At 39.5% G+C, this 18,760-nt stretch overlaps 1 protein-coding gene across 3 annotated transcripts in view; it reads left to right on the top strand.

Annotated features, from left to right (window-relative positions):
- TMEM131 (transmembrane protein 131) overlaps window positions 1–18,760 on the top strand; it is a 236,839-nt gene that overhangs the window by 122,960 nt on the left and 95,119 nt on the right. For all 3 annotated transcript variants that reach the window (XM_055378492.2, XM_004031466.5, XM_055378493.2), the window contains one exon: window positions 10,860–10,983. In XM_055378492.2, the coding sequence (XP_055234467.1) occupies window positions 10,860–10,983 (124 nt within the window). The remainder of the gene's footprint in view (window positions 1–10,859; window positions 10,984–18,760) is intronic.

Genomic DNA, 18,760 nt, shown 5'->3' with positions numbered 1-18,760 from the left:
CTCTAATATACCTGTACATACATTCTCCCAATTATTCAATCAAACACCAATCTAGGTGTTGCTATAGAGGATTTTGAAACTGTAACTAAGGCCCCAAATCAATTGACCTTTGAGATAGATTTTTTTTGGGTGAGCCTGACCTATCCATGAACCTTTAAAATCTGGCTTTAGCAATCAGAAACAGAAATGTCAGATATTTGAGGTAAGGGAGATATTGGATGCAAGAGAGTTTCTTCGTGCTGCTTTTGAAAATGGTAGGGTCATATGGCAAAAGACTGAAAGCAACCTGCATTTTATCAACAACCAGAATGAACTTAAAAGAACTTTGAGCTTCAGATGAGGACACATCTTGCTGACACCCGCATTTTCTTGTGAGACCTTGAGCAGATAAACCAGGCATTCTTACAGAATTGTAAGATAATGAACGGGCATTGCTTTAAGCCTCAAAGTTTGTGGTAATTTGTTACATAGTATAGAAAAGCAACACATTGTGAGTTTACAAATGGTCATGTACTTTCCATGGTCTAGATTCTGCTCATGTCACCAAAGGAACGGAGGATGGTGAGGGGGAAGGCAAGCTGTTCCTATGAGGTCTGTGAGCAAGTCTGTCCAAGGAGTGCCCGCTCCCTTTGCTTCCTGTGATGTGGACTGCCCAGAGCTAGAGGCAGCCTGCCCCGTTTGAGCACGCAACGACTAAAATAGCCTGCTGATGTCCTTCCTGACACCTTCCCTCTGTTCTTGTTACTCCAAGCTACTTTGAACAACATAAGTAGATGACTCTTCTCCTCTGAGCAAGGGTTCATTCATTTCTATGGGATGTGGCCCATGCCTTTCCTCTTTGATCCCTGGAAGAAAGGGCAGGGCCAGCCTCAGAAGCATTGCAGATCAAGCATTCTGATCCACTCCTGCTTCCAGGCTCCTAGCACTTCCACACTTGTCTCTTTTCCCCACAGCCCTCTCCTGCAGGAGGCCATCTCCAATCCTGTCTTCTTGAAGGATACCCCAAATTACCTGTCCGTTATGTATCCTGTCTTCTTTATCTTAGCTGAGATTGATTGTACTAAAGTCACACAAGGAAAAACATTGAGAAGGAATTCACAGGGATGTGCATGAATGGTTGCCAGTTAGCCTGAAGTCTATTTGAATTGTAAAAGCATCTTTTTTTTTAAGAAAGCATACAGTTGGTGAACTTTCAGGATGCAAGGAGGATGTTTTTATTTCTGTGCGCTGTTGTTTTCTACGTAAATGTCTATATGAAGCTTGAGGAAGAAGACTTTTATCTTCTATATTGTATCTATTGAGCTTCTTCCTGCAGTATCATGGCTGTAGTTTGAGGCCCCATGTGGTTTGTACCCATTTCCCTAATTGTTTCATGGTGTCATAACCCCACCTGGGATTGATGAGCCTGTCATTTAAAGGATCTGAGTCTCCACTGAGGCAAGAGGAATTCAACAATTTGAGTGCTTCTTGGTTTGAGGAGTTCTACTGTCTAACTCCAAATATGTTCTTACAGACCTGTTCTGGATACCTATCTATCACTGCCTCAGGACCCAAACCCTATTCCCACTTTTTGTTGTTGTTGTTGTTCTGAACTGTTAGGCCACAGGATGATTGTGGACCTCATAATGTGCAATCCACAGAATGTCAGCCGCAGAATGATTTTTGGCCAGGATTTTGCTTCCCTGGGTAAAGCAGAGAAACTCTCCTGTGGGATCCTACCTCTCCAGTGCAGTCTGTGGGCACAGCTTTCCTAGTTAGTAAAAAAAAATGAAATAACTAGCATGATGATAGACTTTAACTCTATCAATAATTGCATTAAATATACATAATCTAAACACATCAATTAAGAGACCAAGATTGTCAGATTGAATAAAAAAGCGAGACACAACTAGCAAAAAACCTACATATATGTGTGTGTGTGTGTATATATAAAGACATAGACAATATTTTATATATAGATAGATAGATAGACAAGTTAAAAATAAAAGGATGGAAAAGATATTACCATGTAAACACTAACCAAAAGAACCGTGAAAGGGCTGTGTTAATTTGGACAAAGTAAACTTCAGAACAAGCACTATTACTGGGAATAAAGGGGGATATTACATAAATATAGAGGGGTTAATTTAGACACACAAAAATAACAACTCGAAATATGCATGCATCTAACAATGGAGCTTCCGAATATTTGAAGCAAATATACCCTTAGGGCATGGGATTTTAAGAATGGAGTAAGGAGCTCAATGGACCATCTCAACAAACAGTACTTTAACTGATGAGAATTATTTTTAAAAAAGTTATTTAAAGTTGCAGGAAATTATTCATTCAAAAAAATGTTGTAAATCTTCATAAGAACAGTGGCAGTCTCTGGCATTTGGGCTACAACCTATTCTATTATGCTCCCCACCACATACCCCTCAAGCCCCAGCTCCTTGTTATAGAAGCTCCCTCTAACCCCAGTTTATACTCTGGGACTGCAGTTTCACCCTGAGAAGGGAGGGCTGCTAGCATTTCTCATCATCTCCAACTTTATGTTGCAGAAGTTCTGTTTCAGGCACATTTCAGAAAGGACTGGGTCTCTCTTCACCCACCCCACTCTAGGACAGATGCTGTATCCCAGATGCAGCAGGCCTGAAACCTGGGGAACCCAATCTTGCTCACCTCACTAGTAGGATAAGTTCCACACTAGGAAGAGCAAGCTGAGAAGACCAGGGTCTACCACCCCTTCCCCAGTGACCACTACTTGTACAGCAGGGCATCACTAGGGGAAGAGCAGATCAGACAACACAGACTTTAAAACCAGAAAGTTATTACAAATAAAGATGGACATTTTATGATTACAAAAGGGTCAATCCAGGGAGATATAACAATTATAAACATATATATATATAACTAATAACAGAGACCCACCCAAAATATATGAAGCAAAACTGCCAGAACTGAAGGGAGAAATACACAATGCAACAGTAATAATGACAGTCTTCAGTATCCCCATTTTCAATAATGGCTATACCATCTAGGCAGAAGATAAAGATATAGAAGACTTGGAAAAAGTATAAACCAACTTGTAGACATCTGTAGAACACCATGCTCAACAACAGAATACTTATTCAGCTCAGGCATATGTAGAATGTTCTCCAAGATAGACCATATGCTAATCCATAATACAAACACTAGTAATTTTAAATGGATTTAAACAATACAGGCTGAACATTCCTAATCTGAAAATCCAAAATGCTCCAAAATCTGAAATTTTTTGTGTGCCAACATGATGCTCAAAGGAAATGCTTATTGAAGAATTTCAGATTCTCAGATTAGGGTTGCTTAACTGATAAGTGTAATGCAGATATTTCAAAATCTGAAAAAATCTGAAATTCAAAACACTTATGGTTTCAAGCATTTCAGGTAAGAGGGATACTCATCCTGTACAACGTGTGTTCTCTGTCTTAATTTTCTACTGAAATAAATTGGAAATCAAAAAAGTCTTGGGATAATAAACATACTCCTTAATAATCAGTTAATCGAATAAATCAAAAGGGAAATTAGAAAATACTTCGAGATGAACAAAAACAAAACATATCAAAACTTACGGGATGCAGCAAAAACATTGCTGGGAAGGAAACATATACACACCAAAATAAATCAGAAACTTAACCTTCTCCCTAAAAAAACTAGCAAAAGAGCCAACTAAAGCAAACAGAAATAATAAAAACTAGAGGAAATAGATAAAATACAGAATAGAAAAACATAACAAAATCAACAAAACCAAAAGTTGGTTCTTTGAAAAGATCAAATTGTCAAACCTTTAGCTATATTGACCAGGGAATAAACAGAAAAGACTCAAATTACTAAAATCAGGAGTGTAGGAGGTGACATTACTGTCAACTTTATAGAAACAAGATTACAGGGCAATATTATAAACAACTGTATGCTAATAAATCCATTAACTTAGTTGAAATGGACAAATTTCCAGAAAGACCCAAAATACACAAACTGACTCACGGAGAAATAGAAAATCTGAATAGACTTATAACAAGTGAAATGTTTGCATTAGTCATTTAAAAACTTGCCAGAAAGTGGCTGGGCACGGTGGCTTACGCCTGTAATCCCTGCACTTTGGGAGGCGAGGCAGGCGGGTCACGAGGTCAGGAGATCGAGACCATCCTTGCTAACGGTGAAACCCCACGTCTACTAAAGATACAAAAAAAATTAGCCAGGCGTGTTAGTGGGCACCTGTAGTACCAGCTACTCGGGAGGCTGAGGCAGGAGAATGGCGTGAACCCAGGAGGCAGAGCTTGCAGTGAGCCGAGATCGTGCCACTTCATTCCAGCCTGGGCGACAGAGCAAGACTCCATCTCAAAACAAAACAAAACAAAAACTTGCCAGAAAGCAAGCCCTGCTCCACATAGCTTTACTTAAGGATTCTATGAAACAATCAAAGAAGAATTAATACCAATTATTCCCAAACTCTTCCAAACAATAGAAAGGGAAACAATTCCCAACTTAGTCTGTTAGATCTGTATTACCCTAATACCAAAACCAGACAAAGACACTACAAGAAAATATAGACAAATACTTCTGCTGAATATAGACGCAAAAACCCTCCACAAAATGCTAATAGATTATAAAAAGAATCTAGTGTACACCATGACCAAGTGACATTTATCTCAAGAATGCAGGGTTGGTTTAACATTGAAAAAATCAATACAGGGAAAACCAATAATCAAGTCAATAAACACAGAAAAAGCATTTGAGAAAATAACATCCTTTCATGATAATAATGCCTAACAAACTAGGATAGACGGGATTTTCTTCAACCTAATAAAGAGCATCTATGATAACCTGAAGGCTGACATCGTACTTAATGGTGAAAGAATGAAAAAATTCCCCCTACATCAAGAACAACACAAGGAGATCTATTCTTGTCACTTCTCTTCAACATTCTGTTCCAAGTTTGACCATGGCAATAGACCGCATTACAATCTATCACAACATTGTGTGTGTTATCCAATTAATTTACTCCAAACATATCATGTTACTTGGGTGTGTGAACTTATGAGCTACTGTCTGGTAATGCATATTGAGAAGGGCAGAAGGCCAAGCCCTGGTCTTTGTCTCTTCTTGTGAATTTAAAAGGAGAGATAATCCCCAAAATGGAGAGCCCCAGTTCCACACATACACATAAGAACTCTTGATTGCCCCATATTTGTCACCACTCTTAACTGACAATGCTTAGGCAGAAGCATCGTGGGACAAAGGTGTCTTCCTAAATCATAGTTCAGTAGCCCTAGGACTGTGGAGGACCAGAGAGAGACGTTAGAGGAGAGCATTTCAAGGGCAGCTGCTCATCAACTCCTTACCCTGGCAAGCTTTTCTATTCTAGGTTGAAGGATCTGGCTCTATCTCAAGGCAGACAGGGAAGAAAGTGGAGAATAATAAAGTTTGGAAGCCTTCTCATAGCCTAGCCTCTCGTTGTCAGCTCAGGCTGCCTATTGACACTCATTTTCCCTCGCCTGCCACTTTAAGGCAGCCTTCAGTTCTCCCAAGGGCTTCTCACTGTTTTTTGGTTACTTCTTGGAGTCAGTACCTCCCTCTGACTTCTAAATTTTTTCAGCATTATTGTTGTGGGGAAGGAAGATGGCAGGAAGAGCCAGCATGTACTAATTCACTATCTTTAAGGAACCTAAATTAGCCCCTGATTAATTTGATGCTTTTTTTTAAATTATTTTTAAATTTTTGTGGGTACATAGTAGATATATATATTTATGGATTACCTAAGATATTTTGATACAGGTATGCAATGCATAAAAATCACATCAGGGTAAATGGGATAGTCATCACCTCAATCATTTATCTTTTGTGTTACCAACAATCCATTTATATTACTGTTATTTAAAAGGTACAGTTAATTTTTTTTTTTAACTGTAGTCACCGTGTTGTGCTAGGAAATGCTAGGTCTTATCCATACTTTCAGTTTCTTTATACGTATTAATCATCCCCATTTCTACCCATCCCCGCTGCTATCCTTCCCAGCCTCTGGTAACCATCCTCCTACTCTCTATCTCCATGAGTTCAATTGTTTTAATTTTTAGCTCCCACAAATAAGTGAGAACATGGAAAGTTTGTCTTTCTGGGTCTGGCTTATTTTACTTAACATAATGTTCTCTAGCTCCATCCAGGTTGTTGCAAATGACAGGATCTCATTATTTTTCATGGTTGAATAGTACTCCATTGTGTATATGTACCACATTTTTTTTATCCATTTATCTGGTAATAAACACTTAGGTGGCTTCCAAATCTCGGCTATTGTGAATAGTGCTGTAATAAACATGGGAGTACAGATAACGCTACAATATACTGATTTCCTTTATTTTGGGTGTATACTTATGAGTGGGATTGCTGGATTGTATGGTAGCTCTACTTCTAGTTTTTTGAGGAACCTTCAAACTGTTCTTCCTAGTGTTTGTACTAATACATTCCCACCAACATTCCCTTTTCTCCATATCCTTGCCAGTATTTGTAGTTGCCTGTCTTTTGGATAAAGCCATTTTAATTGGAATCAGATATCTCATTGTGGTTTTGATTTGCACTTCGCTGATAGTCATATTGAGCATTTTTTATATACCTCTTTGTCATTTGTATGTCTTCTTTTGAGAAATACCTATTCAGATACTTTGCCCATGTTTTAACCAGGTTATTAGATTTTTTCCTTTAGAGTCATTTGAGTTCCTCATATATTCTAGTTATTATTAATCCCTTGTCAAATAGGTAGTTTGCAAATATTTCCTCCCATTCTGTGGGCTGTCTCTTTGTTGATTGTTTCATTTGCTGTGCAGAAGCTTTTTAAGTTGATATGATCCCATTTGTCCATTTTTGCTTTGGTTACTGGTGCTTGCGGAGTATTACTCAAGAAATCTGTGCCCACTCCAACGTCCTGGAGAGATGCTAATTAATGTCCCTTTCTTTCAGTTTGAAAGAACTCCCATTAGCATTTCTTGTAAGATATATCTGATGTTAGTGAAATCCCTCAGCTTTTGTTTGTCTGGGAATGTCTTTATTCCTCTTTCATATTTGAAGGATATTTTCGCTGGAAAGGATATTTTTGCCAGATATACTATTCTAGGGTAAAAGTGTGGGGGGTTTTTTTGTTGTTGTTGTCTTCAGCACTTTAAGTATGTCATGCCAGTCTCTCCTGGCCTGTAAGATTTCCACTGAAAAGTTTGCTGCCAGACGTATTGGAGCTCCATTGTACCGAATTTTGTTTCTTTTCTCTTGTTAATTTTAGGATCCTTTCTTTATCCTTGATTTTTTAAAGTTTGATTATTAAATGCCTTGAGGTAGTCTTTGAGTTAAATCTGCTTGGTGTTCTATAACCATCTTGTAGTTCAATATTAATATCTTTCTCCAGATTTGGGAAGTGTTCTGTTATTATCCCTTTAAATAAACTTTCTACCCCTATTTCCTTCTCTACCTCTTCTTTAAGGCCATTAACTCTTAGATTTCCCCTTTTGAGTCTATTTTTTAGGTCCCGTAGGTGTGCCTCCTTTTTAATTCTTTTTTGTTTTCTCTCCTCTGACTGTATTTTCAAATAGCCTGTCTTCAAGCTCACTAATTCTTTCTTCTGCTTGATCAATTCTGCTATTAAGAAACTCTGATGCAGTCTTCAGTATGTCAGTTGCATTTTTCAACTCTAGAATTTCTGCTTGATTCTTTTTAATTATTTCAGTGTCTGTATTAAATTTGTCTGATAGAATTCTTAATTCCTTCTCTATGTTATCTTGAATTTCTTTGAATTTCCTCAAAACAGCCATTTTGAATTGTCCGTCTGGAAGGTCACATATCTCTGTTTCTCTCGGATTGGTCCCTGGTGCCTTATTTAATTCATTTAAGGAAGTCATGTTTTCCTGGCTGGTCTTAATGCTTGCAGATGTTCATCAGTGTCTGGGCATTGAAGAGTTAGGTATTTATGGTAATCTTCACAGTCTGGGCTTGTTTGTACCCCTTCTTCTTGGGTAGGCTTTCCAGATATTCAGAAGGACTTGGGTGTAGTGATCTAAGCCATATCTGCATTAGGGGGCACCCCAAGCCCAGCAACACTGTGGTTCTTGCAGACTTGTAGAAGTACCATCTTGGTGGTCTTGGATAAGATCAGGAAGCATTCTCTGCATTACCTGGCAAAGATTCCTGTTCTCTTTCCTTACTGTCTCCCAAACAAACAGTCTCTCTCTCTCTGTGCTGAGCCACCTGGATCTGGGAGTCGAATGACAAAGCATCCCTGTGGCCACCACCACTGGAACTGCACTGGGTCAGACCTGAAGCCAACATAGCACTGAGTCTCGCCCAAGGCCCACTGTAACCACTTCCTGGCTTCCAGGTGTGTTTCTTCAAGGCCCTAGGACTCTAAAATCAGCAGATAGTGAAGCCAGCCAGGTTTGTGTCCTTCTCTTCAGGACAGTGAGTTCCCCCAGGTCCCAGGTGGGTCTGTAGGTGTGTCCAGACCAGTCCAGACCAGGGACTGGAGTCAAACACCTTAGAAATCTACCTAGTGTTCTGTTGTCCTGCAGCTGAGCTGGCCTTCAACCCATTTGATGCAGTCCTACCCACTCTTCCCTCCCCTTTCCACAGGCAGAAGATCCCTACCCCATGGCCACCACCACCACAAGCCCACGGAGAATACTGCCAGGCTACCACCAGTATTCACTTAAAGCCCAAGGGCTCTTCAGTCAGCTTGTGGTAAATGCTGCCAGGTCTGGGACTCACCCTTCAGGGAATTGGGCTCCCTCCCCAATCCACAGCAGCCCTATCCTGCTGTGGCTGAGCTGGTATCCAAGATGCAAGACAAAGTCCTCATTTCTCTTCCCCCTCCTCTCCTCTGTCAAGCAGAAGAAAGGGATCTCTTTCAGAGCTGTGAGCTGTGCTGCCTGGGGTTGGAGGAGGAGTGGTGCAAGCACTCCCTTGGGCACCTCAGCTCATGTCTCCGTAGGTTGCATGCCCCCCAAGTCTACTGGCTCCAAGCCCAGCACGGCACTAGGACTCTCCTAGGAATTGCGGTGCTTGTGGCCTAGACTGCCTTTCAAGTTTATTTAGGGCCCCAGAACACTTTAGCCTGAGGTGGCAAGGCTAGTGGGAACTCAAGTTAGGACTGCTAGGATGGGCAGTTCCCCCCAGCTAGAGTTCATCTAAATGCTGTCTCCTTGGGCAGGCGACCGCTGAGTTCAGCTAGATTTTGCTTTCTGCTGTGACAGGGCAGCACTGAGTTCATGGCAAAGTCTCACAGTCGCTGCACTGTCCCTCTCCCAAGTGCACAGACTCTCTCTCTGTGCCACTTGGCTGCTGCCGGGTGGAGGGGGGTAGGTGGGAAAGGGTGGCATCAGCGATTCAAGATTTTCTTCCCTACCCTCTTCATTGCCTCTTTCAGTGATATGAAGTTAAAACCAAACCAAGTACTGTGAGTGCTAACCTGATTTTTGGTTCTTATGAAGGTGATTTTTTTGGCATAGAGAGTTGTTAAATTTAGTATTTCTGTGGGGAGAAGGGACAATGAAGGTGGAGCCTTCTATTTGGCCATCATGCCCTGCCCTTCCACCTGCATTCCATTTTCTTAAACTATTGAAAATTATCAGCTGTTCACTGTTTATCAACTTTCCCAAGTCTTGAATTAGAGGTGAGCAACTAAACTGAAGAAAAGGTAGAGACAGAACTTCTTGAAGAACAAAAGCATGGTGGACAGTTGAACAAAATATAAAATGAAGTTCTGGCTCTGCGTTTTCAACTGCTTGGGATTTGAGGTTTATATGCATACTTTAAATGTTAATTACAAAATGTAAAATTTCGAAAACCATGGACCAAAATGATTGCATGAGGAGAGGACCTTGTGAAAGAAGGGTGTATATTTGAATTAGAAATGAGGGTTTGGATTGGTATAGGAGGGTAGGGGAAAAAACACAGGGCAGGCAGATTAGCAGAGCCGTGGGGGACTTGCCCATGGAACTAGCCTGGCTCAGGTGGAAGGTCTGGATTGAAAACAGGGTTACTTGTTTAGGTTGGGTCATGTGAGATTAGGAAGGAACCTAATAACTAGTGGGTGTGTATAGGTAGTTAGAAAAAGCAAGGAAGCTATAGAAGTTAGGAGGCCTGTACCAATAAGATTAGCTACAGAAGTAGTAAGTGGACTATAGAATAAAGTTTCACTTCTAAGGCAAACCATGGCATGGATGCCAAGGGAGTCATTAAAATGGATTTGTGGATTTCATACCATTGAGTGTGTTTAGGTTTGACAAGAGGCAGTTCATTACTGGTGGTTAAAGCGCAGACTAGACCCAGAAGACTTAGATTCACATCCAGGTTCCAAGTGTGCCTTTGACAAGTTAATTAACTTTTCTGTACCCCAGTATTCTCATCTATGAAATGAGTATAGTAAAAGCCCCTAACTCACAAGATTTCCTCACACAACTTTGCTACTCAGTTTCTGCTCCTAAAATGAAGAGCACGTATCCGTGGAATTTGAGAAGAGGACACAATTGGTAGGAGGCCGGGTGGTGGTACAGAAAGAAAGAAAAGGAACTGACCATTTTGTGCCCCGTCCGCCGCCTCACTGGGTTCTGAGCCTCACAGGAATGAAACTTGCTTCATTGTATCCCAGCACCTGGCACTGTACGTGACATAACTGGCACTCAGGAGATATTTATTGAAAGACTAAATGCATTTTTATGTATAATTTTAAATATAAATTCAGAAAGCATTTTAATATATTTAGCTATGTATTTGTCTAACAATTTTGATTAATTTTTTAACAACTAGAAATCATCAATCAGAATTATCTGTGAAATATTTGTGATAATTTTCTTTTTGTTTTACAGACCAGTTGGAATGCCAAAAATGGAAAAAGTCTACTTACATAATCCTAGTTCTGAAGAAACGATTACTTTAGTATCAATATCTGCTACAACATCACATTTTCATGCATCATTTTTTCAAAATAGGGTAAGTTTCTCTGCTATACATGATCTTTCCTGAGTTTGAAGTTGAAATGTCTAGATTTTTATTGATTAATAACTTGCTGTGATTAGAATCGGGTTTGAATATTTCAAATCTGTTCCTAGATTTGTTTCACTTCCTGAGAATGATTACTTCTACCCTTAACCATATTGTTTTTCTCAACATGAAACAGCTTAACAAATCAGCAGTGAACCTTAAATACTCTGAAAAAGGTAGCATTCTTACATTCAGTACATTTTATTTTCCTTCCTAATAATAGGTAATTCCTTCACATTGTGTTAGTTTTTTCTTGCTACATAATAAATTACCACAAACTTGAGACTTGTGGCAACAGCCACTTAGCACACAGTTCTGTAAACCGTAAGCACACTGGGTTGTTTGTTCAGTGTATCGGACTGAATTAAGATGTCATCCGGGCTGAGTCCTTGTCCAGAGGCTCTGAGGGGAAATCACTTCCAAACTCATTAAAGTTGTTGAGAGAATTAGGTTCCTTGTGGTTGTAGAACTGAAACCCTTGTTTCGCTGCTGGCTCTTGGCCAGTGACCCCTCTCAGCTCCTCAGGGCCTCCAGGTTCCTTCTCACGGGCCATCCATCTTCAAGCCAGCAACAGCGCATCTTTCCCCTGGCACTTTGTACCTGTCTGGCGCCCTCTTCTGCCTCCAGTGAGAAAACTCTGCTTTAAAGGGCTCCTGTCAGTGGGTCAGGACTCTCTGGATAGTCTCCCTTTTGATTAACTGAAAGGCAACTGGTTGGGAGCCTTAATTACGTCTTAGTCACAGCCTCAGATATTAGGGTATAAAATCTTGGGCTCCAATTTAAGGTTCTCCTTACCACAAATATCCTCTAAAATTTTATTTGTAATTTTCATAGGAAGTATGTAAACTCATTATTAAAAACTTTTTCTCTGACCAAAAAAATAAAAACGGTATCTTAAGTACATTTTAAATTTGAGAGAATACCTAAAACTTTAATATATAGGTTTCCAAAATAATTAACAAAATAACAAAGATCAGAGGGAAGTAAATGAATAGGACCGAATTTCATCTTCCCAGAATTTTCACTGACTCCTTTGAAGGGATGTGATTGAGTAACAAAGAAGAAACCTTTTTAGCCATGTAAGATATTGGTTGCTGTATTTTTATATCATTTATTTGATGTTTACATTTCTCCTTTCTAAAATCCTGTTTCATCATATGTTGTTTACTCTAGAGTAAAATTAAAAAGCATAACTTTTTCATTTAAAGGTATTTTATAAACAAGGGACTGATAAATCAGCATATTACTTCTGGTAATAAAAAGTTTAATTTTGGGGGGATCTTTGTGGAAATATCCCTTTTCTAAATTATTTCTTAAAATAGCTTTCCCTTGAGTTATTCTTTGTTATCTAAAAGATATTTCCACACTTTTTATAAATGTGCTATTAATAATAGCCTCCAACAATATAATTCTAATGCTGTGAGAGACCTGTGTATACACAGGCCGAGCTCCAGAGAGGCCTGTTCCAGTCATGCAGTGAGTGACAGGTGCCAAGGTGAAGGTGTCAGTGTTCTATTATCATCCCCAGTGATTTATATCATATTACACTTCAGTGAGTGGCCTGTACCTAATAGCTTCTATAGAGAGATGTATTTATGTGTAATGAAACCATCCAGCTTTCAGGCATTGTCAGTATGCAGAGACAGGTTAGGTTAAAGGGCAAAATTGTGAAGTAAAAATGGAATCAGTTAAAAAATAGTTCACGATTGCACTATGCATTTTATTTCTAACTTGTTAACTTTTTGCTAAGTCAAGCAATATTTTGTTGTTTCTGAACACTCCAAGCTTCACCTGTGTTAAAGGCCAGGGTTTTTATTTTTTTCATTGCTACCGTAATACAGAGACTAGAACAAGAGTTGCAAACAGATTTTTAAACTGGGCTAGGTAAACAATATAAATGAGGGAAGCAAGCCAAGTGGGATGAGGGGGTGTCCTAGAGAACATGTGACCCATTCGAAGAGATCAGCCCCCACCGGGCTCCAGCCCAGTGGTTACCATGTTGGGAGTCTAAGCCCATGTGCAGTTCTGCTGATTCCCAAGAAGAGTCAGAAATAAGAAGTTTCATGTATCTGCCAGTCTTTACACATTGAAAATCAGTTCAATTTTAGAAAGACAGTATGGGCCAAATAACATAGGCTAAAGGCTACTAACTTGACATTTCTGAACTAGACTCTCCCAGGGACTATTTCTATATATGAATGTTAGGCAAAGAGAATAGTTTCTCTGGAAATTTTTTAAAAGATAAACTAAATGTGTAGGTAATCAAGGAACAAGTTAACCAATCTGTTTTGTGCTGTCAGATGATGGAATTAAACAATAAAAATAATTACACCTATCAAAATCCACATTTAAATAGTCAAGATTTAGCTCAAAGGAGATGGCCAAAATCTTTACTCTCTCCTCTTATCCTTTTTTCTTCTTCTTGCTTTGCATCTTTTTTTCCCTACAATAAGACACTGACTTAAGCTCGAGAAGTAGAGGGGAGAGATAGTGTGAACTCTTGGGGGAAGAAATAACCTATTTCCTCTCCACTTCAGCTTTATGCCAACAATAAGAGCCTTGGGGAAAGATGAATAGAGTTTCTTATGTCGAGGAGAGCAAAATCTTTCTGTATGTTTACTCTAATTGCCTTTGTCTGCTCGGAATTCCTGGTCAGGTCTTATTTCTTTAACAACAAAACATTGTCTATAACTCAGAGTTTTTAGTTATTAACTGTTATCTCTACATTAACCAAAAAGTAGGAAATACAGAAAAGACTATTTTTTAATTATTGTTCAAACCAAGTTTTACATAATTATATTTTAACACGCACATGCAAGTAATCTTGTTAAGGTTTTGATTTTAAGACCACCTGAAAATCAAAAAGAATAGGAATACTAAGAGAGGTACGGGGTATGGTTGTATGACAATTTATTTCTCTGTATATAAGTTTTTGTAATTATCTATAATTATCTGTTAATTGAATATAATTATCTAATTATAATTCAAAATTATGTAATAGACTGCATTTAGGCCATTCATCTTTCATTGCCATATTATATGTAGGCCATAAAATATGCAATATGTTTTGCATCAGAAAATACAGAATTTTATAATAATATTCTATACAAGTCCAATTGTGGAAATGGGGTGCCTTACACACAGTAGGAAACAAAAATGTTTTCTTTATTGACTAGAACCTTCTGATTAATTAAATTTTCAGACAAACTGAAGATTAGGACAACTTTGTTTCAGTCTGTGACTAAAATTAAAATGTTATAGTTCACTTATTTCAGTATACTTAATGATCAATCTCTTCTCATGGGTTGAAGGGTGTTAATAAATATTAATGATTATTTTAATTAGATATAGAAGGACATTATTCTATTGATTCCATGCATGTTTTTGGGAATTTAACAAAATGCGATGTAGCAATAGTATGGAATTTTATGCAGATAATAAAGAGAATGAAATAGGTCTCTGTCTATTGATCTGGAATAATATACATGACATGCTAATATGTAAGAAAAGCATATTGTAGAGTAGAATATAATGCCTTTTTTTTTTTTTTTTTTTGAGACAGGGTCTCTCTCTGTCACCCAGGCTGGAGTGCAGTGGCATGATCTCAGCTCACTGCAACCTCTGCCTCCTGGTTCAAGCAATTCTCGTGCCTCAGCTTCCCCAGTAGCTGGGACTACAAGCGCCTGCTACCACACCCGGCTAATTTTTGTATTTTTTGGTAGAGATGGAGTTTTGCCATGTTGGCCAGGCTGGTCTCAAACTCCTAGCCTCAAGCAATCCGCCTGCCTCAGCCTCCCAAAGTGCTGGGATGACAGGCGTGAGCCATCGTGCCTGGCCTATAATGCCATTTTTATAAAAAGCAAAAAATCTGTGTGTATTTATTTGGGTATATTAATAAGAGCCAGAATAAAGCACAGATTTGCCAGGTTGACTGGATAACCTAATAATGGTGAGAATGGAGGAAGTTTGAGGGTATTAGCTTTTTATTCAGTCATCTTTGCACTGCATCACTAAGTAAAATAAGCACTTGCTACTTTTGCAGTTTAAAACATACAAGAAAATGTAAATTAAAAATAGTTTTGCCACCCCACCTATGTGGAAAGAAGGAATTAATTTAACAAATATTTATGAAGCGTCTACTTAAAGTGCCAGGCACTTTTGTTTTTACCAGTGAAAACAGAGATGCTTATCATACGTACTCTGGGGAGTTTGGGTAAAGTCAGCAGCAGAGGGAAGGCAAGCATGATAAATAAGTAAATTTTATAAGATCTTAGAAGATGTTACAAGGTCAGAAGAAAAGTATAAGATCAGAGACTTAGGTGTGCACAGGGAAGGCGGTGCCATTTTAACTAGGGTGGTCAGGGTAGGCTTTATTCAGAAGGTGACATTTGAACAAAGACTCGAAGGGCGTGAGGTAGGACTGTTTGGAGGAAAGTGAAATATATGGAAGAAGAGCATTCTAGCCGGAAGGACCAAGCAGTATAAAGTCTCCATTGCTGAAAGCAGGCCTGTTGTGCAAAGACAGCCAGACCAGAGTGAGCATGGGTGAGAGGAGAAGTAAGGGGGCAGACTATGAAGGGTCTTACAAACTATGGTTTGACTTGACTCTTTTTCCTGAATGATGTGGAAAGCCATCAAAGGGTTTTGAACAGAGGAGTGAAATTGTAGCTTTAGGTTTTAATAGGATCATTGTTCATCAAAAATAGGACAAGGGACACCAGTCACATTGGCTGTTGTCATACTCCAGCGTAAGAAGATGATTAGATGATTACTCTGACCAGAGTGGTACGTGGAAGAGGTGAAGAAAGGAGTTGGACTTGGGATACAGGGATACCTTGGAGATATTATGGGTTCCGTTCCAGACCACTGCAGTAAGCCAGTCACAGAATTTTTTTGTTTCCCCATATATATAAAAGTTATGTTTATACTATACTGTGGCCTATTAAGTGCAGTAGCATTGTGTCTAAAAAATGTACATACCTTAATTTCAAAAATACTTTATTGCTAAAAACTGCTAATGATCATGTCAGCCTTCTGCAAGTCGTCATCTTTTTGCTGGTGGAGGGCCTTGCCTCAATGTTGACAGCCACTGACTGATCAGGGTAGTGGTTGCTGAAGGTTGGGATGGCCATGACAGTTGCTTAAAATAAGACAGCAGTAATTGCAACATTCATTGATTCTTCTTTTCACAAAAGATTTCTCTGTAGCGTGCAATGCTGTTTAATAGCACTTTACCCACAGCAGAAATTCTTTCAAAATTGGAGTCAATCCTTTCAAACCCTGCCTCTAAGTTTATGTAGTATTCTAAGTTCTTTGCTGTCATTGTCAGCATATTCACAGCATCTTCACTAGGAGTAGATTTCATCTCACGAAACCACTTTTTTTGCTTATCCCTAAGAAACAACTCCTCTTCCGTTCAAGTTTTATCATGGGATTGCACAAATTCATTCACATCTGCAGATGCCACTTCTAATTCTTTTCTCTTGCTGTTTCTACCACATCTACAGTGACTTCTCCACTGAAGTCTTGAACCCTTCCTTCAAAGTCATCCATAAGGGTTGGGATTAACTTCTTCCAGCCTCCTATTGTTGACATTTTAACCTTCTCCCATGAATCACAAATGTTCTTTTTTTTTTTTTTTTCCAAGACGGAGTCTCACTGTGTTGCCCAGGCTGGAGTGCACTGGCACAATCTTGGCTCACTGCAACCTCCGCCTCCCAGGTTCAAGCAATTCTCCTGCCTCAGCCTCCTGAATAGCTGGGATTACAGGCCCGTCCCACCACTGCCAGCTACATTTTTTTTTTTTTTTTTTTAGTAGAGATGGGGTTTCACCATGTTGGCAAGGCTGGTCTCGAACTCCTGACTTCAGGTGATCCACCCGCCTCAGCCTCCCAAAGTGCTGGGATTACAGACTTGAGCCACTGTGCCCTGCTGCAAATGTTCTTAATGGCATTTAGAATGGTGACTCATTTCCAGGAGGTTTTCAATGGACTTTGCCCAGATCCATCAGAGGAATCACCCTTTGTGGCAGCTGTAGCCTTAAGCAATGTATTTCTTCAATAACAAGACTTGCAACTTGAAATTACTCCTTGATCCTTGGCTGAAGAATGGATGTTGTGTTAGCAGTCATGAGAACAACGTGCATCTTGTTGTACATTTTCATCAGAGCTCCTGGGTGACCAGTTGCCTTGTCACTGAGCAGTAATATTTGGAAAGAAATCTTTTTTCTGAGCATTAGGTCTCAACAGTGGGTTTTAAATATTCAGTAAACCATGTTATAAATAGATGTGCTGTTATCTAGGCCTTGTCCATTTATAGAGCACAGGTAGAATAGATTTAGCACAGTTCTTAAGGTCTCTAGAATTTTCAGAATGGCAGATGAGCACTGGCTTCAACTTAAAGTCACCAGCTGTGTTAGTCCCTAATAAGAGAGAGTCAGCCTGTCCTTTGAAGCTTTGAAGCCAGGCACTGACTTCTCTTTAGATGGTATCTTCCAACAGAAGGCTGCTTGATCTACATGGAAAATTTGTTTAGTGTGGCCACGTTCATCAATGATCTTAGCTAGATCTTCTGGATAACTTGCTGCAACTTGTACATCAGCATTTAATGCTTCACCTTGCACTTTTATGTGATGGAGCTGGCTTCTTTTCTTAAACCTCATGAATCGATCCCTTTTAGCTTTCAGCTATTCTGCAGCTTCCTCCCCTCTCTCAGCCTTCACAGAATTAAAGAGTCAGGGCCTTGCTCTGGATTAGACTTTGGCTTAAGAGAATGGTATGGCAAGGCCAGGCGTGGTGGCTCACGCCTGTAGTCCCAGCACTTTGGGAGGCTGAGGCAGGTGGATCACCTAAGGTCAGGAGTTCGAAACCAACCTGGCCAACGTGGTGAAACCCCGTCTCTACTAAAAATACAAAAATTGGGTGTGGTGGTGTGCACCTATAATCTCAGTTACTCAGGAGGCTGAGGCACAAGAATCGCTTGAACCTGGAAGGCAGAGATGCAGTGAGCCAAGACCACGCCATTGCACTCCAGCCTGGGCATCAAGCGAAACTCCATCTCAAAAAAAAAAAAAAAAAAAACAGAATGCCGTGGCTGCTTAGCTCTTCCATCCAGGCCACTAAAGCTTTATCCCTATCAGCAATAAGGCTGTTTTCCTTCTTTACCACATGTGTGTTCACTGGAATAGCATTTTTAACTTCCTTCAACAACTTTTCCTTTGCATTCACAGCTTGGCTGTTTGGCACTAAAGGCCTAGCTTTGAACCTCTCTTGGCTTTGAGCATGTCTTCCTCACTAACCTTATTTCCAGATTTTGGTTTAAAGTGAGAGATGTGCAACTCTTCCTTTTACTCCAACACTTACAGGCCATTGTAGGGCTACTAATTGGCCTGATTGTAATGTTATTGTATCTTAGGAATAGGGAAGCTTGAGGAGAGGAAGGGAGTTGGGAGAACAGCGGTTGGTGGAGCAATGAGAACACACATAACATTTTTCGATTTAAGCTTGCCATCTTATGTGGGCATAATTTGTGGTGCTCTAAAACAATTTCAGCAGCAACATCAAAGATCACAGATCACCATGCAGATATAATAATAATGAAAAATTTGGAAATACTGCAAGATTGCCAAAATGTGACACAGAGATACAAAGTGAGTACATGGTGTTGGAAAAATGGCACTGATAGACTTGCTTGATGCGTGGTTGCTACAAACCTTTAATTTGTCAAA

The sequence above is a fragment of the Gorilla gorilla genome, chromosome 12 (genome assembly GCF_029281585.2).
Source record: "Gorilla gorilla gorilla isolate KB3781 chromosome 12, NHGRI_mGorGor1-v2.1_pri, whole genome shotgun sequence".
NCBI lineage: Eukaryota > Metazoa > Chordata > Mammalia > Primates > Hominidae > Gorilla > Gorilla gorilla.
This window is presented reverse-complemented; position numbering and strand designations above follow the sequence as displayed.